The sequence below is a fragment of the Caretta caretta genome, chromosome 2 (genome assembly GCF_965140235.1).
Source record: "Caretta caretta isolate rCarCar2 chromosome 2, rCarCar1.hap1, whole genome shotgun sequence".
NCBI classification, from domain to species: domain Eukaryota; kingdom Metazoa; phylum Chordata; order Testudines; family Cheloniidae; genus Caretta; species Caretta caretta.
In genome coordinates, this window is record NC_134207.1 from 237,451,874 (window position 1) to 237,473,723 (window position 21,850).

Here is a 21,850-nt window from a genome sequence, read left to right on the forward strand (position 1 = left end):
ACTCATAATCAGGGCCAGTGTGCAGAAAGGAACTGTGTTCACTTGAAATTCTGAGATGCGATGTGATAGGATATGGGCTTATGGTACGCCAACAGGTATGAAGGAGCACACGGTTCAGACAGAGACATCCTTTGTAGGAGGATGTATTAATGGGGATTCTCTGTATCCTAGTCAAGAAGAGAGGATAGAAGTTGATAAAGTACAGGTAGGACCTGAAGAGAAATAGTCAAATGAAAAAAAGTCCCATTCAGTTACATCACATCAAGGAAGACCAAAAAAAATGACAAATTTGATAAGTGCTTGTATACAAATGCTAGAAGTCTAAATACTAAGATGGGTGAACATGAGTGCCTTGTATTAAACGAGGATATTGATATAATAAGCTGTAACCATGCCTTTGCGGGTCACAACTGAGAATGCCAAATTCAGAACAAACTGCTGAGAAATAGGGCCAATACACCCCAAGACTGTTGGCTAAACCCCCATGAGATATACCAAGCCAGCAACAAAAGTAAACTTCTGCTTCACAACACTGTCTAACAAGAAGTCAGAACAGCAGTTTCCTCAGCATTCCAGTGCTTGTATCACCACCAAAAACACTGGATTTAAAGATGAATGGTTTTAAAGAACCTATCTCATTAAATAAAAGGTTCTTCAGATCCCAAAGGGCCAGCCATACACTCAAGTCAATATATAATTTAGATCTTACCCAAAAATCATGCTGTTGCCAATCCATTAGTATCTAGAATCTAAAGGTTTATTCATAAAAAGGAAGAAAGAAAGGTGGGAGTTAAAATTGTTAAAGGAATCAAATACAATAAATGCAAATTTCTTGGTTCAGGTTTGCAGCAGTGATGGAATAAACTGCTGGCTTATGTCAAGTCTCTGGCTGCTTCCAAATCTTTGGAAGGTCCTCAGTCCATTGATTAGAATGCTCCTATTAGTATAGCCCATAATCCAGAGGTTTGGGCAGGAAAGAGGCTGGAGCAGGAAAGAGACAAAATGGAGGTATTTGCAGGCCCTTTTATATCTTCTGCCATGTGGAGGGAATCCCATTGTTCTTACTGTGGAAAATTACAGCAACAAGATGGAGTTTGGAGTCACACGGGCAAGTCACATGTCCATACATTTCACTTAGTCACAGCGGGAAATTCCATTAAGTGTAGCTAGGTATCTCCCATGGTCCATTGTGAGTTAAGTGTCCTTGTGATGGGCCACTCAATTTGACTAATCCCTCCAAGATGTGCTGGCTAACTACCTTGTGGGCATTACCCCAGGAGCAAATATTTGAAATCCAGGTTAGAGCCAATATTCATAACTTCAAATACAAAAGTGATGCAGGCATACAGATAGCATAATCATATTCAGCAAATCATAACCTTTCCATAGACACCTTCCTTGATAACCTTTGTGCAAGATTTGTTGCAAATATATAACAGTGGTTGCAACAATGATCTGTGTAGTCATATTTTAATCAGATAATGTCACATAAGCATCACAGAAACTTGGACCTACGATAATCTATGGGTCATGGTAATACCAGGGTACAATTATATAGAAATGACAGAGTAGGTTGTGCTGGTGCGGAGTGGCACTATATGTCAAAGAAAGCAGAGTCAAATATAGTAAAAATCTTAAATGAATCAAACTGTACCATAGAAACTCTATCGATAGAAATTCCATGCTTAAATAATAAGAGTATAGCAGTAGGAATATATTATTGATGAACTGACCAGGATAGTGAGGGTGATTGTGAGATGGTGAAGGAGATTAGAAAGGCTACAAAAACAGAAAACTCAGTAATAATGGGGGATTTCAACTATCCCCATATTGACTGGATATATGTCACTTCAGGACAGGATGCAGAGATAAAATTTTGAGACACCATTAACGATGGCTTTTTGGAGCAGCTAGTCCTGGAACCCACAAGGAGAGAGGCAATTCTTGATATAGTTCTAGGTGGCACAAGGATCTGGTTCAAGAGGTGAATATAGCAGAACCACTTGCTAACAGCAATCATAATGGAATTAAAAATAACACCTGTCATAAATATAAAGGGAAGGGTAAGCCCCTTTAAAAACCCTCCTGGCCAGAGGAAAAATCCTCTCACCTGTAAAGGGTTAAGAAGCTAAAGGTAACCTCGCTGGCACCTGACCAAAATGACCAATGAGGAGACAAGATACTTTCAAAAGCTGGGAGGAGGGAGAGAAACAAAGGGTCTGTGTCTGTGGTATGCTGCTTTTGCTGGGGATAGACCAGGAATGGAGTCTTAGAACTTTAGTGAGTAATCTAGCTAGGTATGTGTTAGATTATGATTTCTTTAAATGGCTGAGAAAAGAACTGTGCTGAATAGAATGACTATTCCTGTCTGTGTGTCTTTTTTGTAACTTGAGGTTTTGCCTAGAGGGATTCTCTATGTTTTGAATCTAATTACCCTGTAAGGTACCTTACTGGGGGGGAGGGATAGCTCAGTGGTTTGAGCATTGGCCTGCTAAACCCAGGGTTGTGAGTTCAATCCTTGAGGGGGCCATTTAGGGATCTGGGGCAAAAATTGGGGATTGGTCCTGCTTTGAGCAGGGGGTTGGACTAGATGACCTCCTGAGGTCCCTTCCAACCCTGATATTCTATGATTCTACCATCCTGATTTTACAGAGGTGATTTCTTTACTTCTATTAAAAGTCTTCTTGTAAGAAAACTGAATGCTTTTTCATTGTTCTCAGATCCAAGGGTTTGGGTCTGTGGTCACCTATGCAAATTGGTGAGGATTTTTACCAAACCTTCCCCAGGAAGTGGGGTGCAAGGGTTGGGAGGATTTTTGGGGGAAAGACGTGTCCAAACGACATTTCCCAGTAAACCCAGTTAGAGTTTGATGGTGGCAGTGGAGATCCAGGGACAAAGGATAAAATTAATTTGTACCTTGGGGAAGTTTTAACCTAAGCTGGTGAAAGTAAGCTTAGGAGGTTTTCATGCAGGTCCCCACATCTGTACCCTAAAGTTCAGAGTGGGGGAGGAACCTTGACAACATCCTTGTGAGGAGGGGAGAATACCCAAGAAGCCCACCAGAGTAGCATTTAACTTCAAAAAGGAAACTACACAAAATGAAGAAGCTAGGTAAACAAAAATTAAAAGAAACAGTCACAAGAGTGAAATGCCTGCTAATTGCCTGGACATATGTAACACCAGAAACTATGTAAAAACACCATAATAAAGGCTCACACTAAATGGATATCCCAAAGGAAAAAAAACAGTAAGAGGTCCAAAAAAAACCCAAAAAACCAACACCACCGTGGCTAAACAACAGAGTAAAAGAGTCAAATATAGTAAAAATGAATTCTTCACTACCATCCCAAGTTAGAGGCAAAGAGGAATCCTTTAAAAATTGGAAGTCAAATCCTGCTGAAATAGAAAGGAGCATAAATTATGGCAAGTATAGTGTAAATGTATAATTAGGCAGGCCATAAAAGAATTTGAAGAGCAACTAGCAAAAGACACAAAAACTAACAGCAAAAAATTTTTAAGAACATCTGAAGCAGGAAGTCTTCCAAACAATCAGTGGGGGGCCTGGATGATTGAGGTGCTATAGGAGCATTCAAGGAAGAGAAGGCCATTGTGGAGAAGTTAAATGAATTCTTTGCATCAATCTTCACTACAGAAGATGTGAGAGAGATTCCCACACCTTATCCATTCTTTTTAGGTGACAAATCTGAGGAACTGTCCAAGACTGAGGTGTCAGTAGAAGAGGTTTTGGAACAAATTGATAAATTAAACAGTAAAAACTCATCAGGATCATATGGTATTCACTCAAGAGTTCTGAACTCAAATATGAAATTTCAGAACAACTAACTGTGGTATGTTTCAGAGTAGCAGCCATGTTAGTCTGTATCCGCAAAAAGAAAAGGAGTACTTGTGGCACCTTAGAGACTAACAAATTTATTTGAGCATAAGCTTTCATGAGCTACAGCTCACTTCATCGGATGCATGTAGTGGCAACGCGTTAATGTTACTGCATCCGATGAAGTGAGCTGTAGCTCACGAAAGCTTATGCTCAAATAAATTTGTTAGTCTCTAAGGTGCCACAAGTACTCCTTTTTTTTTTTAACTGTGGTATGTAACCTACCACTAAATCAGCCTCTGTACCAGATGACTGGAGGATAGAAAATATAACACTGATTTTTTTAAAAAGCTTCAGAGGCAATCCTGGCAATTACAGGCCAGTAAGCACAACTTCAGTGCCAGGCAAATTGGGTGAAACTATAGTAAAGAACAGAATTATCAGATACATAGATGAACAAAATATGTTGAGGAATAGTCAACATAGCTTTTGTAAAGAGAAATCATACCTCTCTTGTCTATTAAAATTTTTTGAGGGGGTCAACAAACATGTGGACAAGAGTGATCAAGTGGATATAGCATACTTGGACTTTCAGAAAGCTGGGTCATGGGATAGGGGGGAAGGTCCTCTCATGGATCAGTAACTGGCAGGGGTAAAGTAACTTAAAAGTCTTACCGGTACGGAGGCCCAACTCTGGGCCCCTGGAAGGGGCGGGGCCTTGGTCAGAAGGGGCGGGGCTGCGGGTCAGCTTCCCCCAGCCAGCCCTTCCACGCTGCCTGATCTGCACTGCTTGAGGCTCTGGCAGTGATTTAAAGGGCCCGGGACTCTGGCCGCTGACAGGGGGTGGGAAAGGGGCAGTAACATTAAGGCGTTGCCACGGCAGCACTTTAAGAACCCTACTGTCAGGGGGGACAAAAGGGGAGGACAAAAGGGGCAGCGACAGGGTGGAACAACAGGGGCAGCGACGTTAAAGTGTTTCTGCAGCAGCGCTTTAACATCGGCTGTGTACAGGCCAGTACTGGTGGCCACTTCTTAGCGGTACGCTCTACCGGCCCATAACAGCCCATTTTCACCTCTGGTAACTGGTCAAAAGACAGGAAACAAAATGTAGAAATAAATGGTCAGTTTTCAGAATGGCAAGAGGTCAGTAGCAGTGTACTGGGACCAGTGCTGTTCAACATACTCAGAAATGATCTGGAAAAGTAGTTAAACAGTGAGGTACCAAGTTTTCAAATGATACAAAATAACTCAAGATAGTTGACTGCAAAGCAGACTGCAAAGAGTTACAAAGAGATCTGTGATGGTCTGTACTACTATGTTCACCTCTTTAAGGGCAGATTTAATTTCTTTTTGTATTTCACTTAAATCCAGAGGAGATTCTGGTACAATAGAATCTTCAACTCCTTTCTCAGCCAGCAAGCTGCCATTCTCAACAGACAATAGCTTGAGTGGATTCCCCTCCCTTCACAGGCCTCCTCACTGACAACAGGCAAAGTAGAGGAATCAGATTTATACTTTCCCTGGGATCTGGTTATAAAACTTGTCACATTAACCTGTTTAGACATAACGGCAATGCTATTACCTATTAAAATATCAGCGGGTAGCAAATTCCTAATGCTAACCACTTTCACCTTTAAAATCTTCCCACTCAAGGTGGATTTTAGCCAGTCACTGAAAATGTAGTTAAAACCAAAATATTTATACTTCTGCCGGGCAATCTATCTTCATCTCTTACAAAACTTTCCTTAACCAAAGTAACATGAGATGCCATCTCTCTCCAACCTGTACACTCAATGCCATTTACTTTTGCACTCTTAATGAATTCCTCACGACCATCCCAAGACTCAATTCTAATATAATTTATGATGCCATTTTTTTCCTCCACAATTTCCTTTGGGACTAATGGCCAGTATAACGCTCATGCTGGCAGCACTGGCACGCATGGTGGGGATTGTGGATGTAATTGGTGGGGTGGTTTTGAGCAATTCGGTTTTATATGGCCAGGAGACCCACAGTGATGGCAGACTACTGGTTTTCCTTGAGGTAGGAGGTTTTAAAATCTGGGCTCCCTCAAGGTTTGTTAACAAAAGTGAGGTTAGACTTATTCTTAAACCCTTTATCCCTTTTAGCAGAGGAATTACCCTTCCCCTGGGGCTTGTGCCCTTCCTGAGCCCTGGATTCAACATATTCATCAGCTATTTCTGCTGCCTTTAAAACCGTGGAAGATTTTTTTTGACACAGATAGCTGCTTTTTCCTTGTCGGTGACTGCCCACAATAACTGCTCTTATATTACCAAATCTAATAGCTTGTTAAAACTATTATCAATGCCCATCCCAATTAACCATTTTTTTCACATAACACAGTTTATGCACATATTCCACATAAGTGATATTGTCAGATATTTCAAGATTTCTAAATGTCATTCGATAAGACTCAGGGGTGATCTTAAACCTCTTCAATAGAGTTTCTTTAAAGTTCTTATATATCATAGCATCATCCACCTTCATTTCATTAAATATCTGTCTGGCTTTTCCAGTCAATCTGGTTAAAAGGATTGGTATCCATTTATCCTCTGGAATCTTGTGGATATCACACAGTCTCTCAAAGGTGGATAGGACTTCCTCAGTGCCGTTAGACTCATGATACATTGGGCAGGCTTCCATTCTCTGCTGTTGAGAGGGGATGTACCCACAGGCTGAGGTGGCTGTTTCTTTTGCTGCTTCAGGACTTGCAGCTGCAGCGTGTAAGCTTCCACTTAACTCTGGTGACCTTTTTTCTCAGCTGCCCACTGCTGCATGTGTCTTTGGTGGGTTTCCTTCTCCATCTCATCAATTGCTTTCTTCTCCTACATTTGGAGTTCCATAATTTTTATTTCATGCTCATGATGTTTCTTGGCTGTCAGGATCTGCATTTGGATCATTTCTGCATCTGGGAGGGGGGAGCGGAGACTGAGACCCTGCTTTTTGGTCAAAGTCCATGAGCAAAGTTCTCGGTTCCTGTTCTGGGGTAGCCTTCTTAATAGGTATCCCCCTTTCTTTAAATAATTTTAAAGTTATTTTTGTAAAGACCCTCATATGACTGTGATTGACTCATTGTGACTAATCTTTAACCCTCAAAACTCTCAATACCAAATTTAAACTTTAAAAAGCATTGGATTCTGGTCTTAAAGCCCAGTTGATCTGTGGCATGTGAATCCTGCCGACTATGTCAATTGTCACTGCTATGTGGCTTATAACTGAGATTGCCAATCTTAGGTCAGACTGCCAGAAAACAGGGCAGACACCCCAAACTGGTGGTATATTCCATAATTAGATTTCACCAAGGCAGTAACAAATGTGAACTCCTGGACTACTGTATTAGTCTCACCATGGAGCCACTCACAGTCACCTTAGGCTCTCCAGCACGTCTTGCCATCAGACAAGCTGAACTTCTGTGATGAAAGGTTATTAAAACCAAAAATCACCACACATTAGGTTACTCCCAGCCCCAAAGGGCCAGTCACTTATCCCAGGTCAATGGATGCTCTGGATCTCACACCATAAACAACGCTGGCAGCCAATCCTCTAATAATCTAACTAAAGATATATTAGCTAAGAAAAAGAAATGAGAGTTATTGAGAGGTTAAAGTCGATAAAATACATAACAGGTGAGTCAGAGTTTGTAAATCCAAATGATGGCAGTGATGTGGTATCTCCTAATTTCCCATAGGTCTCTCTGAGTTGCCCCAAATGGCTTTAGGGACCTCTGTCTTACATCTGGAATACCTGCTGACAGCCTCCAAATGGATCAGAGATGCAGAATGTTCTCAGTACAGCATGGATCTGTAGATCCCCCATTGATGAACACACAATGACCCACACTTTGAAGTCAACATGTTCCTTCATTTACATTTCCAAGGCTCCAATTTCCAAGAGGTAAACATAATATTAATTACAGTGTGATAGCCAGAAAAAATTCTTCACTAGTTTTCATGCAGTTTTACACATCAAGTAAATTCACATCTAAATACTAATGCCATTATTGTTCTAGGGTTAATTAAGAACAAGGATAGCAAGCACAGGAAACAGACAAGTAGATACAATAACGTTAGTACTTCCTTTTGATCCATACTAACAAGTGAATTGGCTTGAACACACTATGACCTTTTAACATTTCTTTGGTATTCACACACAAGTGAATTGCCCTATTGCTCTAATCTGAGCTGGTCTACCAGCATCAGAGTGATAGTAACCTGTTAGACAGCATCACAGGAGGTTAACAGTGAGGTGGCAAAGTTTGCAGATGATACAAAATTACTCAAGATAGTTGAATCCAAAGTAGACTGTGGAAAGTTACAAAGGGATCTCTGATGGTCTATACCAGGGGAAGTGGTGGCCTGGCCCGTGCCCCTTCCCGCTGTCAAAGTTTGACTCAGACTCACAATGTATCAGACCACTCTGTTTTATTAGCAAAGCTGCTCTGCTAATACATTTAGAAGTGAGCCCCCCGAATGGGGCTTGTGTCTCTTAATTTATACAGCTTGCTGGAGAACAAGTTACAGAGAAGTTACAGACAAAAAAAGAAAAAGATTTTAGTCACCACCCTTCGAGATCCCTGAGACCAGTCACGTATCTTCAATTACCTGCCACCCTTAACAATCTCCTTTAACAGCTTCCAGTTAACTTAACTAATTGCCCTTCACACCTTCCATTCTGATGCCTGCTTCTTAGACATGCTGGCTCTATCTTAATTGCTTCTCCATTCAAAAGCTAACTGTCCCTACATGTGCTCCCTCAGATACTTTGTAACATGTTTTGGCATGCCCTCTCATATACAATGTATCCAGCATGTCCCCTTATACAACGTTATACTTATGCAATGTTATACTTCCACACCGCATCTCCCGTTGGCCGGGAACGGTGAACCGCGGCCACTGGGAGGTGCGCGCGGCCATATCTGCAGATGCTCAGGTAAACAAAGTGTCCCGCAGCCCGCCAGGGGCTTACCCTGAACAAGCCACGAACCAAGTTTGGGAACCCCTGGTCTATATTATTATGTTCACCACTTTTACAAGACTATGATAAATTTTGTACAAAGTATGCCTTGTGAGGTATCATTCAAAATTTCATAATCTGCTGAGCATTATTGTCCTGGTAAAATACGTGTATCAACATTGTATGTAAAATTACAAGATTCTACTGTATAACATTGTTATAACATGCTCCAAGGTTAAGAAAAGCAGGCCCAAACCAGTTTTTCAGAGACAAAGTCACAGGCAACCTAGCCAGGTGTAAAAGAGCTATCACCTGCTTAAGAAGCCATTCTCCAACAACAGGAAGGTGTAAACAAGAAATTTACATTTCATCACAGGGACAGTTCAAACCTCAGGTCCACAATGGACTGCATGTCACCATGACTTAGCAGTGATGTTTCTAGCACAAGAAATTGCATTATAAAGAGGGGAGGAAAACACTTGATTTCACTCCTTCTCCCATCTTTGTGCTCATGACATCAAGGAATACCTAAAGGACACTGAACTAAGGGCAAGAGGGGTCCCATGCTGAAAGGTGATCCAGCCTGTGAAATTAACTCCAGCACATGGTGAGACAAAACCTTTTGCTTTTAAATTCACTTAGGTTGTTAAATTAGGGATTAGCTTGTGTTTTGCTCTTTTATTAGTTTCTTTTGTAACCAATCCTGACTTTTAGGCATGTTAACATTTCTTTACCGCATTTTATTGAGGTTAGTTGAATTTGAAACTTTCTCAGAAGACTATATAAAGGCTTTCAACAAAATCATCATTTAACACCATTCAGGAGAAATGAAACAAGGTAAGAACAACATATCTCCTTTAATAGACAAGAATGCTATATAATTTGAAATATGTTATGTTTGATTGTGACTATTATTTTTCCATTGCAATTGTTTATATGCTACATAGGTTCAGTAATAAGTAGCCTTCTGTTAGTGTCTATACCAGGCTTTCCAGATTTAGCTTAAAAATGAAATAACTCAACTGGATCAAAAAAGTGAAGGCCAGATTTTTATAGAATATTTTATAATCCAAAATCAACAAAATATTTATCATTTCTGTGATTGTCGGGTCTCTGCTTCCTGGGAGAGAATCTTCAGGCTTCATAAGGGAGCAATTTTAGAAAGAATACAAAGAAAAGAATTTTTTTAGACACATATAAAAACAGATTTTTACTTCTGGAGGGCCACATTCTGACCCCCTTCCTCAAGTTTGGGTAGCACCTTACACCACAGCATTTGTGAGATTACTCAGCATGCGTGAGTGTACTAACTTTAAAATTTAGAAAAAAAGAAACACTGGAAACTGTAACTATAAACAACCTACAGGGATCTAAAACCTCAGTCTGATCTCAGTTACACCAATGTCAATTTGAAATAATTGCACTGCAGACAGTGAAGTTTCTCTGGATCTACACTGGTGTAACTGAGATCAGAATCTGACCCCCAGAGTTTGAATGTCTTCTTTACTAATTTTTTTTTTTACTAGAAATGCAATACTAACAGTTAAAACAAATTTATCTTTCTGGACAGCTTTTCAAAAGCTGCTCCCAGCAGCTCTCATTTAAAATCTGGCCACAAGCACAAAGACTAAAGAGCGTTAGTTTTCTGCAGATCGGACGAAATCCAACAAAACCGTCAAAGGGGGATGTAAAGTATTCTTTTCCGCATCAGCCCAATTGACTGCATCCAAGGACAGTCATACCAGCAGAAGGTAGTTAATGCTTCCTCCTCTACACTCTGGTAGTGCTGCCACTGAACTGGGACAAAGACAACTTCAGTATTTTCCAGTACATTATGGGGCGTGTACCAGTGGGCACCTCTGAAGGGAAATGTTGAATTCTCACTCTGCTGTTTCCCTCGGCATGCCCCCTTTTAGCCAACATTTCCCACTTTTGCAGCAGTAGTGGCCCTTTATTGCCTCCAATATGAATGGAGGCACCACCTGTTATGGTGCACACTCACTCCCAGAGCTCCCCAGCACATCAGGGTGCAATGTTTCTGGGGTCTTCATCTCCAATGCACCCTGTAGACCATCAGCCGCTGTGCGCAACTCAGCCCTCCACCTGAGAATTGTGTAGTTCAGATCCCTTTTGGCACAACGAAAGCTCAAACTAATATCCAACAGAGCAGCCTTTCCTTTGGGTTCTGTCTTCAATCTCCTATGTCAGCTAGTCTGAAGTTTTCCACCAAGCTCCAGTATTGAGCACTCACCCCTCAGACTGCCTTCCTCAGGTGTCTGTTTACCTGCAGACTTTGGCTCAGGCCCCTTCACAGAATGAACTGTCTCCCTTTGCTAGGCCCAGGTGTCCATTAAGTTATCACCTGATGCCTCTTCCTGCCCCTTTGGCCTAGAGCAACTAATTAACATTAATCTCAAGCAAGTTAATGGAGCAGATAATATGGGACTTGATCAATAAAGAATTAATGGAGGGTAGTATAATTAATGGTAGTCAAAGTAACTAACAGATCACTGATGCAGAGTGCGTGGGTTGCTTGGTAAACTGGTCATAAGAAACCAATATGGGTTTTAATACAGCTAAATGTGATATATACATCTAGGAACAAAGAATGTAGGCCATACTTACACGATGGGGGGTCTTTATCCTGGGAAGCAGTGAGTCTGAAAAGGATTTGGGTGTAGTGGTAGATAATTATCTGAACATGAGCTCCCAGTACTACACTGTGGCCAAAGGGCCTAGTGCGATCCTTGGATGCATAAATAGGAGAATCTTAAGTAAGAGTGGAGAGATTGCTTTTCTGTATTTGGCGCCGGTGTGACTGCTACTGGTATTCTGTGTCCAGTTGTGGTGTCCGCAATTCAAGAAGGATGTGGATTAATTGGAGAGGATTCAGAGGAGAGCCATGAGAATGATTAAACAATTAGAAAACATTCCTGATAGTGATAGACTTAAGGAGCTCAATCTATTGAGGTTAATAAAGTAAAGATTACTGAATGACATGATCACAGTTTATAAGCACCTATGTGGGGAATAAATATTTGATAATGGGCTTTTCAATCTAGCAGAGAAACACGATCCAATTGTTGGAAGTTGAAGCTAGACAAATTCATACCGGAAATAAGGCATACATTTTTAACAGTGAGGCTAATTAACCATTGGAACAATTTATTAAGGGTCATGATGGATTCTCCATCACCAGTAATTTTAAGAACAAGATTGGATATTTTTCTAAAAGATATGCTTTAGGAATTATTTCAGGGAAGTTCTGTGGCCTGTGGTATACAGGAGGTCAGACTAGATGATCACACCTTCTGGTATTGGAATCTATGAATTAATTATGGCACAGGTGCAATAAATGTAACTAATAGGCTATGAACAACTTTCTAGCCTGTAATGGGGTGAAACCCCATCGCATGACCTCTTCATAATTTGTCACAACATGATTGGGTTGCTAACACTTTGGGGGATAGGATTAGAATTCAAAATCACCTTGACAAATTGAAGAATTGGTCTGACATCAAGATGAAATTCAATAAAGGCAAAAGTACTACACTTCAGAAGAAGAAATAAAATGTGAAACTACACAATGGAGAATAATTAGCTAGTAGTACCGCTGAAAAGGATCTGGGGGCTATAGTGGATCACACATTGAATATGTGTCAACAGTGTGATGCAGTTGTGAAAAAGTCTACTATCAAACAGATGGGGATAGTAGCAGTCTGGTCACCATTTGGGAGTATGAATCCCACACAATCCACACAGAATGTTTGAGATTAATCAAGCTTTGTCTGGATGTGTATGATTATGGCAAGTTCAACTTCTGCAAGAATATTTATTTAATGAGAGAAATATACTTTCATTTGAAATATGTGATATCTAAAGTGTATTTTGCAGTGCAAGAATAGATTTGAAAAAATGACGGCAACTGGAGATGAAATTGCCATAGTGGGAATAGGATGCAATTTTCCCGGAGGTAAGTTTTGAATAAATACAAATCACAATACTGATAGAGTATCGAAGAGTGCTATCATTCAATCCCCTCTTTGTTTTACTATGTGATAAGATATCTACAGTAAGTTTGCGCTACTGTGTAATATGTAGTAATATCATATGGAAGGGATGGCATCATTAGTAGGTTCAAACTACAAAATGAGGATCTGGGTTTAGATTTGGAACACTTTCTGATGTTTTAAGTTCAGAGAAGGCATTTATAAGTTAATTGTGTAAATCTCACTGCTCCAGGAAATAGTGTGACTGACTGTGTCACTTCCTGCTTCTGACAAATAAAGGACTTGATCCAAAGCCCATTGAAGTTACCAGGAATTCTCCCATTGACTTTATTGGCTTTGATTAGGCCCAAAGCATTAACCTCTGTGAGTACATGTTCCTCTCTGTGCTCCTGGCTTCTGCCTCCATCACAACAGGGTGGGACCCAATCTCTACTATTTGTTTCTTCACACTGATAAACATGAGTCAGTTTTTCATTGCTTTGAGATTTAGAGCAAACCTAACCCAAAATGTTATTTAAGAACAGCTTGAGTTTATTAACATGACTGTCAAGAGTTCAGTTCAGAGCTCTGTGTAGCTTGAAAGCTTGGCTCTTTCACCATCAGAAGTTGGTCCAATAAAATATGTTATCTCACACACCTTATCTCTCTGATATCCTGGGACCCTCACTTCGAACAACTGTTCACCTGGACTAAAAAGTGGGGTCATTTGTAGGTTACAGGCCATATTGAGACATGGGGTAAGCAGGTTCAGCCCCATTAAGATCCATGCTTTATCCAGAGTCTGCATTTTGCCCTTATCTGCTAAATGAAAAGAATGTGATGATGTTATTCTGTAGCTGTTATAGGAACATAAATACTTCTGAAAATCTGAGGCTCCTAGACAAGGTCATGCAGCAGTAACCAAGAAGTATGTGTCAGCTTTCAGATAATGTGGCTGTTTTATTACATATTATCAGGGTTTGCCATTATTTTCTCTCTCATACACAAACTGTTCTGGCAACTTGAGAATTTTATGGACTATACCAGATTTATGTCCATGCATACGTTCTAAAACAGGATTTTCTTTTTAACATTCTGTTTATTATGCTTTTATTATTACCCATAGGCCATTTCTAGAGCAGCTCTAGGTTATATTTCCCATATGGGACTTGCAAACTCATCATTCTTCCTTCAAATGGCATGCACTGGCCATCCCATTATGTGAACCTGAATTATAACCACAGACATAAAAATTAGATACAGTTTAAACAAACATACATAATCCATGCCAAAGAATCAGGCTTAAAAATCTGGTTTTGAAAAGAAAAATAATTCGGAGCCAATTTTTACCATGATTGAGGTTGCACATTGGTATAAATCAGGGCAGAATTTGGACCTCTTCTTATTATATCATGCCTATAAAATGCATGTTTAAAGTGACAACTCCAGGTAGATGGTTTCCCTCCTTCTCCAGCACCATTAGATTTTCTCCAATATCTTGTCTTTCACATTCACATATCATTCTGCTGCCTGATTCATCTGCCACTGGAGACTCCCATTAACTTCAATGGGAATTGAATAGGGCCCTCGATGACCAGCCAACTTTCCAACTTCTCAAAAATGGAGCTCCACTTTCCCTAATAACTGAACAAACATTCTGAAAATGAGTATTTATTATTACTTGTATTGTGGTAGCACATAGAGGCCCCAAACAGAATTAGGGCCTCATACATATAGGAAATATAGTGCCTTCCCCAATCTAAGAGCTTGTCAACATAGTAAGTTACTGCACGGCAAGACAGGGTGTGAATCTACACTACACTTGCTTGCTGCACAGTAACATCCTGTATGGACTCTACTATGGCACAACAGATGTTCCAGAGTGAGGATTAGCATACCGTGCTTTCAAGTAGAAGTACACTAAGCCAAACTCAAGAACTTTCACTACACTCGAGCAGTTTCAACTTGGGACATTACCATGTGGCAAACTGGTGCACTGTCGATTCACGTCCTGGCTTGCACTGCAGTAACTTGCTGTGTAGACAAGTGCTAAATACATTCTTTGTATCTCTAAGTCCTTTCCTGTTTTTACACACACACACAAACACACGCACAGTACCATTCCTTTTTCTGTATATTTTATATATATTACATCAAAACAAACAAAGTTAAAGAACATTAAAGTTGCAATGTCAAGCACGCAACAGTTAGGGAATGTCAGAATTAAGGTTGCCTGTGCATCCTTAACTCAGCTTTTTTGTGCACATAGATTACAATACAGTCTGTAATTACATGATCACATACTTTTTTTTCCACAGGACCTTACCTCGTTCAGTGCACAGGATGAATAATGCTCAATAAATGCTTTTCAATATTTCTTTTTGTCCTCATCCTTAATGTGTTACCTCCTGCTTTAGTTACTGCACACCATTCAAAACCTACCTTGAATATAATATTACTATATTCCTACTGGGCTTTTATGGGGTGCTATCATAGTGTCTTAGTTCTTTACAAACGTTAAGGAATAACATTTTGTTATTCTCCAGCAATTCTCCAGCAGGCATTAGACTGCCTTAACCATCATGAGACCATTCTTTCTTTTCCTTGAATCACCTCCCTCATTCACCACACAACTTCTGAATTCTTCAACAAACAAAACAGGGGGCATTCACAGCCTCATTCACTGCACAACCTTGATACATTCCCAGAGAGCAATTTGTCGGATGGTTGGTGGCTAACCCCTTCATTAAAGCGGGTTCAGCTTCTCTGTGCTAAAACAGGTGTTTTTTCCCAGTTTTTTAAGTCCCTTAGGAGGCAGTGAAAATCTTCTGGGGAAAAAGACTTCTACGGAGAAAAGCAGCGCTCAGTTAAAAGAGCGATGGGCCCTGAAGCAGGAGGGACTAAGAGAGGCAAAGGGGCAAATCCCCTGGGAGCTGTAGGTTGGGATGGGCCGAGGAACTGGTTTCTGTGTTTTGCCAGTCTGGAAGATAAAACTGTGCCTGGAAAGTGACAGTGTGCCCTTCCTGGGCTGGGGACAAACCGGTATTTTATATGGTCTTGTGCACTGAATAAGGCAGGGGTACTGTGGAAAAAATAGTATATGATCATGTAATTAAAGACTGTATTGTAATGCAGACACACAAGGGAGATAAATTAAGATTTCATGGGGAACATTAGTTCTGGCATTTCTTAACTTTTTGAGTGCTTGACTTTACAACCGTAATTTTTTTATAATGAAGATGTGTTTTTTTAATGTGAATTCTAGAGCTTTCAAATAATTAAAAAAATAATCATGAGATTAAAAAATAATCACGATTAATTGCAGTTTTAATCACACAGTTAAACAATAATAGAATACCATTTATTAAAATATTTTTGGATATTTTCTACATTTTGAAATATATTGATTTCAATTACACCACCGAATACAAAGTGTACAGTGCTCACTTTATATTATTTTTTATTACAAATATTTGCACTGTAAAATAGATAAACAAAAGAAATAGTATTTTTCAATTCACCTCATAACAGTACTGTAGTGCAATCTCTTTACCATGAAAGTGTAACTTACAAATGTAGAATTATTTTTTACATAACTGCACTCAAAAATAAAACAATGTAAAACTTTAGAGCCTACAAGTTCACTCCGTCCTATTTCTTGTTCAGCCAATTGCTCAGACAAACAAGTTTGTCTACTTTTATGGGAGGTGATGCTGCCTGCTTCTTATTTACAATGTCACCTGAAAGTAAGAACAGGCATTCACATTGCACTGTAGTAGCTAGCGTTGCAAGGTATTTATGTGCCAGATATGCTAAACATTTGTATGCCCCTTCATGCTTTGACCACCATTCCAGGCTACATGCTTCCATGCTGATGACGGGTTCTGCTCCACAACCATCCAAAGCAGTGCGCACTGATGCATGTTCATTTTCATCATCTGAGTCAGATGCCACAAACACAAGATTGATTTTATTTGTTGGTGGTTTGGGTTCTGTAGTTTCCGCATCTGAGTGTTGCTCTTTTAAGACTTCTGAAATCACGCTCCACACCTCATCCCTCTCAGATTTAGGAAGGCACTTCAGATTCTTAAACCTTGGGTTGAGTGATATAGCTATCTTTGGTACTTTCTTTGCGTTTTGTCAGATCTGCAGTGAAAGAGTTCTTAAATCAAATGACATGTTCTGGGTCGTCACCTGAGACTTCCGTAACACAAAATATATGGCAGAATGCAGGTAAAACCACAGAGCAGGAAACATACAATTCTTCCTCAAGAAGTTCAGTCAAAAATTTAATTAGCATGTTATTTTTTTAATGAGTGTCATCCACATAGAAGCATATTCTATTATTGTTTAACAGTGTGATTAAAACGGCAATTAATCTTGATTAATTGTTTTAATCAAGTTAGTTTGTTTTGAGTTAATTGCTTGAGTTAACGGGGATTAATTGACAGCCCTAGTAAATTCCTAAGTTTTTAAAAAAATGTAAAAAATGAAAGAAATCCAAATTTCATTGGGTAGAAAGATCCTGACCCCCACATGGATCATCATCGGGGCAGGGATCTTTAGTTCTGCAGCACAGTCCTCCACCAGTTAAGTTTATGGAGTACTTTAGAAGGCTGGTATCTTCTAGTTGGATTTGTCACTACAGGAGAATGAGACATACACACTTTGCCAGTGGCTTTCACAACTATTTGCTAGACAGCAAAGTAATGTTGAGACTCAGGAGTAATAGGTTCAAATCCAGTTTCTTTAGGGGAATGTTCTCTAGTGGTTATGGATCCTTTTGCCCCTCTTCCCTCTCCCTGTCCCATTCTGTTCCTATCACCTGTCTCCTCCCCTTTTTCTATCCCCCTGGCTCTTGCATGTCAACTCCCCTCCCTCCACACAGCTCCTGCTCCTTCTTTCCTCTCACTTCTATCCTCTCATCCCTGGCTCCTGCATCCCCTTTTGTTCCTTTCTTCCTTATCTTCTGACCCCCACTTCTCCTGCCTCTGTCCCCCCCACTCCCAGCTCTTAACTCCCTTCCCTACCTGCCCTCCATCTCTTCCACTCTCCCCACTTCCCATTCCTCTGCATTCAAATCCCACTGTTTTCTCTTTCTTCTTGCTTACTGGCCACCAGAAGTAGGAACATTGAGCACAGAGGAAGGACAGTCTCTTTATAGATCTGCAGCAGCCAGAAGCAGCAATGGCAGGGAAAGTTCTGCTCATCCTTGCATCCCAGGGATGCACCTTGCACCTCAGCAGGGATAGCGCATATGCCAGGGGTGGCCAAACTGTGGCTCGTGGAGCCCCCCGCCCCCCAAATTCTCCACCTAGCAGACTGGGTGGGGTGGGGTGGGGGCTCAGGACCTCTGCCTTGCAGCAGGGTGGTTGGGTAGGGGCAACTGCCCAGAGAAGAGGGAGGTCTCAGGGCTTCAACCCCACGGGACGCGCCTGCCAGGGCTCCGTCTCTTGAACTTCTAAAGAGTGTTATATGCGGCTCGGAGGGTCAGTAAGTTTGGTCATGCCGGCATATGCAGTCTGATCAGCACATGAAGGGGGTGAAACATGCTCAGTGAAGATGGAACCTTCAGAGAATTTAGTTGCCAAATTCTAACAAACTCCTACTGAGCATGTGCAAACTGAGATTTTTCAGAAGCTTATAACTTGGTCAAGTTTGGGCAAATTTTCATGAGGATGGGAAAAGGCACATACCTGTCTCCAGAGTAACCATGGTGTCTAATTTGAAGTCCTTTCTCCAAAGCATCGAGAGCTTCTCAGTGAAATGGTTATAAGATATTATATTATTGTTATTTGTATTATTGTAGTGCCTAGGAGCCCTAGTCATGGACCAGGATCCCATTGTGCTAGGCACTGTACAAACACAGAATAACAAGGCAGTCCCTGCCCAAAGAGGTTACAATCTAAGTATAAGACAAGAAACAACAGATGGATACAGACAGGCAGACGGGGAGTAAAAGGAAACAGTGAGACAATATTGATCAGGATGATAGAATCATAGAATCATAGAATCATAGAATATAAGGGTTGGAAGGGACCCCAGAAGGTCATCTAGTCCAACCCCCTGCTCAAAGCAGGACCAATTCCCAGTTAAATCATCCCAGCCAGGGCTTTGTCAAGCCTGACCTTAAAAACCTCTAAGGAAGGAGATTCTACCACCTCCCTAGGTAACGCATTCCAGTGTTTCACTACCCTCTTAGTGAAAAAGTTTTTCCTAATATCCAATCTAAACCTCCCCCACTGTAACTTGAGACCATTACTCCTCGTTCTGTCATCTGATACCATTGAGAACAGTCTAGAGCCATCCTCTTTGGAACCCCCTTTCAGGTAGTTGAAAACAGCTATCAAATCCCCCCTCATTCTTCTCTTCTGCAGGCTAAACAATCCCAGCTCCCTCAGCCTCTCCTCATAACTCATATGTTCCAGACCCCTAATCATTTTTGTTGCCCTTCGCTGGACTCTCTCCAATTTATCCACATCCTTCTTGAAGTGTGGGGCCCAAAACTGGACACAGTACTCCAGATGAGGCCTCACCAATGTCGAATAGAGGGGAACGATCACGTCCCTCGATCTGCTCGCTATGCCCCTACTTATACATCCCAAAATGCCATTGGCCTTCTTGGCAACAAGGGCACACTGCTGACTCATATCCAGCTTCTCGTCCACTGTCACCCCTAGGTCCTTTTCCGCAGAACTGCTGCCTAGACATTCGGTCCCTAGTCTGTAGCTGTGCATTGGGTTCTTCTGTCCTAAGTGCAGGACCCTGCACTTATCCTTATTGAACCTCATCAGATTTCTTTTGGCCCAATCCTCCAATTTGTCTAGGTCCTTCTGTATCCTATCCCTCCCCTCCAGCGTATCTACCACTCCTCCCAGTTTAGTATCAGTATAGGTTGTGGTCTTAGCATACCAGCAGCCTAAGTGACAAAACAACATGGGCAAAGTTATAAAGAACTGACAATAGAGGCTTACAATGGGACGTGTCACTAGAGGAGTCACTACCTGTGCAGCCTATCATTTTATTAGCCCTCAAGAGATGGAAAGCACCGTGCAGTCAGTGAAAAGACAACTAAACCCTTTACAGATCGTCTCTGAGCAACTGCAGCTCTATTTCTGGGAAGATGAAACTTGACCTCTACCCCCAATGAAACACCAAGGACCTATATTTCTAGAAACAAACCAGAAAGTGTAACCTAGTGTATGAACATGAAACTTGCCTTTGAAAAGAACAAAGACTGAACATTAGAACAAACAGTGACAGGCCACATCACAACAGTCTGAAGGAACAAAAATGGACACCGTTCGTTTGCAGAACTTTAAATTCCTTGTCATGGGGGAATTTACATTTTGTTATCTCCAGTAATTTTTTAAAAAAAAGACAGTATAAAATTTTACTTTTACAAGGTAGATCTAGGCGGGTTTCTGTGTCGGTATGTACTGTTGAGGGGGAAAAACATTTAATCTAGCATTAAAAAATATTGATGCAACAGGTGAAGGAATCAACAATTTCTGGCAAGTACTGGTGGAGGGCAGAAACTGTACTGTAGAAATAACGCCAGAAAGATTCAATACCAGAGAATGGTATGATCCAGATGATAACAAACCAGGAAAAATTTGCACGACACGAGCTGTACTTATTGATGGGAAGTCTGTTTCTATGCTCCTAAACTATTAATCAGATTTCTTACATGAGATGTTAAGGTACAATCCTGATCCCAATGAAGTGATTAGCATTGGCTTGAGAAGAGCTACCAAAATTTACATCATCTGAGAATCTGGCCCCTTGATCATAAGATGAGTTGGCTGAAACTCAGAATTTCCATTTCACAGGAAATGCTGACATTTCAAAATGTCTGACATTCTGAAATTTTCTGTTTTGGAAAAATCGAACTATTTCCATTCATGTTTTTTCTAAAAAACAAAAACAAAAACAGAGCAGTGGAGCCTGACTCTATGGGACACTCTAGGAATCCTCTGTCCGGGTTCCACTGAAACTTCATTGGTACCAAACTGTCTCTGCAGATCATTTTGATTTTCACAAATCAGCGAATTCGGACTAAAAAAAAGTTTCACTGGAATTTTTCTAACCACCTCTAGTGTGAAACCTGACAGTGTTATATCTATGTCTAATGTACATCTATAGTTATAAGATATATATTACATTATTATTTATTATTTATAAATGTGAATAATAATCTTATTTCTCTAGGTTAGTGGTATAACATTTTAAAAAATAAGTTTCTCTTAATATTTTTTTCCTCCATTATTTATTTCAATTCTTTATATAGTTGTTTTTTTAGTGAATCCCTCTGGCTATTTGGTAAATATACTGTTGTAAAGATAAATATTTTTGGAGATAGTGCTTAACACAGATACAAGAACAACATAAGAACAGCCAGGCTGGGTCAGACCAATGATTCATCTAGCCCAGTATCCTGTCTTCTGACAGTGGCTGGTGCCAGATGCTTCAGAGGGAACGAACAGAACAGGGCAAATTTGAGTAACCCATCCCCTGTCATCCAGTCCCAGCTTCTGGCAGTCAGAGGACTAGGAACACCGAGACAAACTTCACTAAAAGCCTTTGATGGACCATGAATTTCTTTAATTCTTTTTTCAACCCAGTTATAATCTTCACCTTCAACTACACCCTGGGCAATGAGTTCCATAAGTTAACTGTGTATTGTGTGAAGAAGTACTTCCTTATGTTTCTTTTAAACCTTCTGCCTATTCATTTCATTGGGTTATCCCTGGTTCTTGTGTTATGTGAATTAGTAACAACACTTCCTTATTCACTTTCTCCACACAATTCAAGATTTTATAGATCTCTGTCATATTCCTCCTTAGTCATCTCTTTTCTAAGATGAATAGTCCCAGTCTTTTTAATCTCTCCTCATATGGAAGCTGGTCCATGCCCCTTATAATTTTTGTTGCCTCTCTCTGTACTTTTTCCAGTTCTAATATATCTTTTTATGAGATGGGTTGACCAGAACTGCACACAGTATTCAAGTTGTGGGCATACCATGGATTTATATAGTGGCATTATGATATTTCTT

General features: G+C 40.5%; 1 protein-coding gene across 2 annotated transcripts in view; it reads left to right on the plus strand.

Moving 5' to 3' along the window:
- Positions 1–21,850, plus strand: part of LOC125631326 (zinc finger and SCAN domain-containing protein 20) — a 92,457-nt gene that overhangs the window by 41,279 nt on the left and 29,328 nt on the right. The window contains exons 4-7 of one of the 2 annotated variants that reach the window (XM_075125938.1): positions 7,542–7,747; positions 9,329–9,413; positions 9,560–9,643; positions 12,701–12,779. In XM_075125938.1, coding sequence (XP_074982039.1) covers positions 12,722–12,779 — 58 coding nt within the window. In that variant the 5' untranslated portion in view covers positions 7,542–7,747; positions 9,329–9,413; positions 9,560–9,643; positions 12,701–12,721. The remainder of the gene's footprint in view (positions 1–7,541; positions 7,748–9,328; positions 9,414–9,559; positions 9,644–12,700; positions 12,780–21,850) is intronic. The other variant, XM_075125939.1, reaches the window with a different exon arrangement.